Below are 7500 nucleotides of genomic sequence, written 5' to 3'. Positions count from 1 at the left end.
AGACCTATAGGCTCCCCCAAACACCCCATCCTTAGCCCACATGGATAGTTCGGTTTCAGCGTCCAAAGGAACTAACGAGTCTCAGCGGATTCGAACCCCAGTCTGGCAATCACGGGGCAAGGACGCTACCACCAGGTCAACACAACCCCAATTTTCTTGGCTTGCCTTTTCGTAAGATCAATTAACTTTAGGTTTCTTAAACTATTGAGATTAGAATCAAAGTTGAACAGATGAATAAAGAATAAAAAAAAAATCACCCAATTTTGTTTATTATCCATTTATGAAAAAACAGACACTCAGCTACCTTGCTTGGTCTCAAAGGTAATATGTTTTAACAACGTTACGAATATTTCATGAAAGGTCTTTACTCTAATAAAGCATGGTTTATTATATTCATATATGCCTTATTTATTAATGATCATATCATTTTTATCATTTTGCGAACGCATGCTAAGCATAGCACCATTTGTGAGGAAAAACATTCATGGAACATTAAGAAAATATCTTCAAAGGAACATTTCTTAAGTTCAGGTTATAATTAACTACTAATTTCCCATTATTATTATTATTATCGCTAGCTAAGCTACAACCCTAGTTGGAAGAAGCAGAGATGCAATAAGCCTTATAAGGGATCCAACAGCACGGAAAACTATCCAGGGAGGAAAGGAAATAAGGAAACAGATAGAATAGTGTGCCTGAGTGTACACCTCCAAGTAAGAGAACTCTAACGAAAGACAGTGGAAGACAATGGTATGAAGACTGTGGCGCTACAATTATGAACATCTAAAAAGCTGCGGGTTACGTTACAATTAAGATAAAAAATACAGGCTTTAAGTTATGGAGTATCTAGATAGTATGCAACTTTAAGAAATGAAAAAACTAAACATTAAAATACCAACAATGAGACAGAAACCAAATACTCCAATTGACTATCAGTCTGACGTAATATTCACCGGCTACAAAAAGGATGAAAGATAAACAAAGGCGACATTGTTCATTTTTATTCATCGTCTATAAAAATGGTAATAAAAATAATAAATAACGTTCGAATCTCGAGGTTACATTCACTCTCCATGGCAAAATAACATCTATTTTTTATAAATTTTCTAACAATTTAGTTGTCGGGCGCTCCGTATTCGGACTTCGGTGGGGCAGCATACTTCCGCTCGGGCTTCTCGTAAGATTCGGCCTCGGGATATTTGGCCTCGCCTTCGTACTTGACTTCGGCCTTGTACCCGTTGTAGTCGGCGGTGTAGGTGACGATCTGGAGGCGTCCGTCGGGGAGGAGGACGCGGTATTCGCCGGTCACCAGGTTCCCGTCGGAGTTGGAGTTGTGGCCGAAGTCGAGGCCGTTGTAGCCGTCTTGGACTTCGTAGGCGAAGTCGAAGGGCATTCCCTTCTGTAAATGGTATCAGTTACGATAGATGATAATGTTAAGTGATTTTGAGAAAAATAGAAAGTAAACGTAGTAAATATGAAATAAACTGCAACTATGAAAAACACAATTATAACAGATACAAATAGCCATAAATAAGGGAACATGCAGAAGGTAAATAACCAAAGATATTCCAGAATAAACCCAGATAAATAGACAGAGGCCGATCTCACAGAAGGAATTTAGTCAGTGTTAGTGCCAGAGAGCCCATTCAAAACAGATTTGCAACTAGGGTAAAGCCTTGCAGTTGCAATGTGAAGTAAAAGTTGAAAGGTTGAACAGCAGGATGGAAGAAAGGAAGGAAAAAAATTAGTTAAATTAGAAGGCTAAATAGTGGAGGCTTCCTAGTCCCTTATCCTTCAGTAATACCCACAATGCGAGGCGCACTGACGTCACCAAGAATCAAATAGTGTCAATGGTTAATGGCGATGAAGATTATACATGATATAGAACACTGAAAGTTCAATAAGAGAGATAATCAATTTAATGTAAGAAATGAGGTTTGTTTCCTTTACTATTGTCTCACCGGTTTTCCGAAATCTTTTTCCATTTTTGTTTAACTATTTTTTTCAATAATAATAATAATAATAATAATAGAAAATCTCAGTACCTTGAAAAGTGAGTTGTGATTTTCAACTGAACAATAACATCAGTCATTTGACGAGATTTCTGCAAATGAATTCATCATCAACACCTCCTTCTCCCCTATTGACCCAAAGGGCCTCAGTTATATTACGCCAGTTGTCTCTATCTTGAGCTTTTAATTCAATACTTCTCCATTCATCATCTCCTACTTCACGCTTCATAGTCCTCAGCCATGTAGACCTGGGCCTTCCAACTCTTCTAGTGCCTTGTGGAACCCAGCTAAACTCTTGGTGAACTAATCTCTTTTGGGAAGTGCGAAGAGCATGCTCAAACCATCTCCATCTACCCCTCATCATGATTTCATCCACATATGGCACTCGAGTAATCTCTCATAGTTTCATTTAGTCAGTTGCAAATAAGTTCAAACATCTAAAATTATCAAATATATGCTACCATTATGGCCCCTGAGTTCTTGTTCCCAAAAGCAGCGAGTAGTGATTCATAAAAGAAAATCTTAAGGAACTAATGATTTTATGTCTGAAGAGTTATTGGGAATATTTATTCACAATTACTTTAATCAATTATCTATCAGAGACACCATGGATTTCTTATAATGCTAGTATTCAACTAAAATCGAATCATAATAAATATATTTTCTCTGACTGTCTGTCTATCTTTCCCTCCGTCTACCGCCTGTCTCTTTCAAGAATGCCTTTATTTTCAATTTCATACATTTTTAGTATTTGACTCAAAAGCGAATTTAGATAAATATATTTTCTTGTTTAACTATTTCCCCCTCCGTCTACCGCCAGTCTCTCTCAAGAATGCATTTATTTTCAATTTCATACATTTTTAGTATTCAACTCAAAAGCGAATTTAAATACATATATTTTCTTGGCTACCTATCTTTCCCTCCATTTACCGCTTGTCTTTCTCAAGAATATATTCAGCTCAAAAGCGAATTTAAATAAAAATAATACTTCTTCTCTATCTATCTTTCCCTCCGACTACTGTCTGTTTCTCTCAAGAATATATTTAACTCAAAGCGAATTTAAATAAATATATTTCTTCTCTATCTGTCTTTCCCTCCGACTACTGTCTGTTTCTCTCAAGAATATATTTAACGCAAAGCGAATTTAAATAAATATAATACTTCTTCTCTATCTGTCTTTCCCTCCGACTACTGTCTGTTTCTCTCAAGAATATATTCAACTCAAAGCGAATTTAAATAAACATAATACTTCTCTATCTATCTTTCCCTCCGACTACTGTCTGTTTCTCTCAAGAATATATTCAACTCAAAGCGAATTTAAATAAATATAATACTTCTTCTCTATCTATCTTTCCCTCCGACTACTGTCTGTCTCTCTTAAGAATATATTCAACTCAAAAGCGAATTTAAATAAATATGATATTTTCTTGGGTACCTATCTTCCCCTCCGTCTGCTGCTTGTCTCTCTCAAGAATACATATATTTTCAGTACAACGACGTTAAATTCTGCCTATTACATTCGAATCCCAGATAAGTCCCGTCATCAAAATGAAGGGGTTCGATATCAACCGGCGAAAGTAGGATTTTCAAGCGGCTCGAAAACCTCCAGGTAGAATCAGTTAGAGAACATTTCGACTTGTGATTTGCGAGAGTAATCGAAGCATCTCAAGGGTCTGATGAAGGGTTCGGTAACAAGCAAGGAGAAACCCAATGGGAAGAAAGAAGGAAAATAAGAAATATATGAAGACTCGTAAACCCGTATGGAATTTTTTTTTTTCCAAGTTTTAAGGATGTTTTAACCGTCTGACAGTTATTTGAGCCTTTTGGAAGCGTAAACGTCGTAGAAGCTATGCAGTGAGTGCATATATTGTTGTAGCCAGAGATTTTAGCCTTCTGCAAGGGTTATAAACATTGTAGTTATCTGTCGAGTTACTACGGTTATGTAAAATGTTTTTGAAAGGTTTTTTTTTTTTTTTTTTTTTTTTTTTTTTTTTTTTTTTTTTTTTGTTATGAATGAAACGGGGTTAGATTAATGTCTGACTTTTTATAAAATACCATTATCAGTATAGTCGTAGAAAAATAATTTGTAACTTAACGGTGCTTTCAGCTTTACGTTTTTTCACTAAATGTAAACTCAATCTATGCATATGTTAAGAAATTAACTAATCTACGTGTAATCTATATTGATAAGAGAATAGTGGACTTAACGGGCAATTAAATCAATCAAATTTAATGTAACTCGATATCTTTTAAAATATGTAGAATAAAATAAAGCCTTTGGACATGCAAGTTAGTTTAAAATTACAATTGAATAAAAAGTTACTGAAATACTATTTCAAATAGTCAATTACTCTTGAATGATAGCAATAGTTGTGTACTATCAGAAAATTAAAATGTAAAAAAATCTACTACTACTACTACTACTACTACTACTACTACTACTACTACTACTACACTATTAATAAAGCATCGTCAATGGTAACGTCGATTTGGACTCATAATAATAAAATTATTGTGCTTGTAATATGAAACAATATTTAACCGATTTTGTAGACTGGAGAACAAAGCCAGCAAAACAGGACAGGATTAGAAATGAAACTATAAGAGAGATTACTCGAGGGCCATATGTGGATGAGATCATGGTGAGGGGTAGATGGAGATGGTTTGGGCATGCTCTTCCCACTCCCCTAGAGAGATTAGTTCAAACTTTCAATTGGGCTCTACAAGGCACTAGAAGAGTTGGGAGACCCAGGCCTACATGGCTGAGGACTATGAAACGTGAAGTAGGATATGATGAATGGAGAAGTATTGATTTAAAACCTCAAGATAGAGACGACTGGCGAAATCTAACAGAAGCCCTTTGAGTCAATAGGCGTAGGAGGAGATGATGATGATGATGATGACTTGTAATATTGATTTGATTGCAGCGATGGCTACCGTAGATAATAATCAATATGTTTATCAGAATATATTATCACCTTTAAATTCACTACTATTACTATTACTATCGTTATCATTATCTTTACACAATAGTCTCGTGAAGGCAGAACGAAAGATCAAAAGCTTAGTGTCAACTATCTCACCGCTATGCCACTTATACATGAAAGAAGTATGATAAACTCTGGTCTAGAAACCTCACAAAATTAGAGTCTTTCGAATAAATTATCAATATTGTTTACTTGAGTTAGTAGTTTTCTAAATACTCATTAATAATAATAATAATAATAATAATAATAATAATAATAATAATAATAATAACAAAAATAATAGTTAATTATAATTATTATTATTATTATTATTATTATTATTATTATTATTATTTGTTTAGCTTTGAAATTCGCAAAATAATATACATGACCATCAGTTGGAACTGTATCATCAAAATAAATAAAAAAGTAAAAAGAAAAAGAAGTAAATACGATAAGTGACTTACATAAAAGGGGTTTAATTAGCAGCATAACCCGGAGGATAAAAAAAAAACGATTATCATTAATAACAACCAATAATAAGTAAATTAGACAATATCTGTTAATAACAATAAATTCGGTAAATAGTCGCTTTCCAGTCTTGTTAGTATTTCAAAAGAAGATGGCTATAGTGGGTAGTACAGTAGGACACAGGAATTCCCAGGCCACCTCGCTCTGAGTATATGCACCCTGTCACGCCCTTACTGCGCAGCGAATGACCGTACAGATACTGCAAGGAAAGATGGCAGGGGTGGTAGGTGGGGCTATATACAGGAACTCATCATGCAGTTACGGTGTCACAGGGTGTACATCCTCAGTGCAAGGTTTGACAGGCATTCCCGTGTCCAACTGCACGTTAGAAGAGATTAATAGTGGGATACTTGAATACAGTAGGTAGGGCTACTCGGAGAAATGGCATAAGCATTATTACACTATCGGACATCTGAAATGGAGCATACTGAAATAGGAAGAATATGCTCAATACTTCAGATAGAATGCAGTCTCTATCGGTATTGCAATTATATCAATGAAGATACTTGGCGTGCACAACATATCCTCCAAAACGTAAATATCTGAAAAAAAAAATAAATCATAAGGTTAGTCTTACCCCGTAGGAAGGTTCTGGAGACTTGTAGGATGCTGAAGGGGCCTCGTAGGAAGCGGTTTCTTCTGGGGCTTCATACTTAGGCTCTGGGGCCTTGTAAGACTGGGTTGGTCTTCTCTGCTTGGGAGCTGGGGCTCTATATTTCTGCTTGGGGGCTTCATATTTGGGCTTGGGAGCTTCGTATTTGGGCTCGGGAGCTTCGTATTTGGGCTCGGGAGCTTCGTATTTCGGTTTTGGGGCTTCGTATTTGCGTTTTGGGGCTTCGTACTTGGGTTCTGGGGCTTCGTACTTGGGTTCTGGGGCCTTGTAGGATGGGGCTGGAGCGCCATACTCAGGTTCTGGGGCTTCGTACTGGGGTTCTGGTGTTCCATAGGAGCGAGAGGGAGGGCCATAAGTCGGTTCGGGGGCTTCGTAAGACGTATCTGGAGCTCCGTATGATGGCTCTGGGGCTCCGTAAGTTCTAGATGGAGGACCGTATGTAGGTTCAGGAGCTTCATAGGATGTATCAGGTTCTGGGGCTCCATAGGAACGGGAAGGAGGACCATATGTGGGCTCAGGGGCTTGGTATGAAGGCTCCGGAGCTTCGTATTTGGGTTCGGGAGCTCCATACGAGCGAGAGGGAGGACCATAAGTTGGTTCAGGGGCTTCATACGAAGGTTCGGGTGCCCCGTATTGGGGTTCTGGGGCTCCATATGAACGGGAAGGAGGACCATAAGAGGGCTCGGGGGCTTCGTAAACTGGCTCTGGTGCTTCGTATTGGGGTTCAGGGGCTCCATAAGAACGAGATGGAGGCCCGTAAGTCGGTTCCGGAGCCTCATAGGTCTGCTCGGGTGTTCCATAGGAACGGGACGGTGGGCCATACTGGGATTCAGGGGCTTCGTACGAGTCGTCAGGAACACCATAGGACGGGGAAGGGGAGTCATAGCTCAAGGGATTAGCTGGAGCAGAGTAGTCATATCCAGATGAAGCTGGTTTGTCAGGAGAAGCAATTGCCTGGACCACCAGGCAGCAAAGAATAAAGATCTGTAATAAGAAGAATAAAAAGGTTAATTGCTTTCTGGCATATAACCTGGTCTATCTGGATTGTTTGATTGACTGTGGATTGTCTGGCGTCGTGACTGCTATGGTCATTAATTCCTCATATGGAATATTATTCAAAATTTGATTCAACTTGCAAGGAGCTGAAAAGTAGTTCCCTTTGTAACTAACTAGCAATTATGTGCACGATGTAATCTTCATATAGTTAATTAAGCAAAAACCAAGTAGTATACTATCTATAACGTATAATATTGCCGACAATTTTTCTCGCCTGATCACTCTAAAATATGATATCCGAAGATCTTCCTATAATTTCGATACTTTCATACTATTTGGAATTGCCACATAATAACAGGATACAAAATCATTATGTGGCATC

The 7500-nt window shown here is 37.7% G+C and overlaps 1 protein-coding gene across 1 annotated transcript in view; it reads right to left on the bottom strand.

Annotated features, from left to right (window-relative positions):
- Positions 1–986: 986 nt before the first annotated feature.
- LOC137657667 (uncharacterized) overlaps positions 987–7500 on the bottom strand; it is an 11116-nt gene continuing 4602 nt past the window's right edge. The window contains exons 2-3 of the mRNA XM_068392067.1: positions 6087–7106; positions 987–1399 (exon numbers count right to left, since the gene is read on the bottom strand). Of these exons, the coding sequence (XP_068248168.1) occupies positions 1115–1399; positions 6087–7106 (1305 nt within the window). The 3' untranslated portion in view covers positions 987–1114. The remainder of the gene's footprint in view (positions 1400–6086; positions 7107–7500) is intronic.

This window comes from Palaemon carinicauda, chromosome 18 (genome assembly GCF_036898095.1).
Source record: "Palaemon carinicauda isolate YSFRI2023 chromosome 18, ASM3689809v2, whole genome shotgun sequence".
NCBI classification, from domain to species: Eukaryota; Metazoa; Arthropoda; class Malacostraca; order Decapoda; family Palaemonidae; genus Palaemon; species Palaemon carinicauda.
Note: the sequence above shows the minus strand (reverse complement) of the source record. Positions and strands in the feature narration are given on the sequence as shown.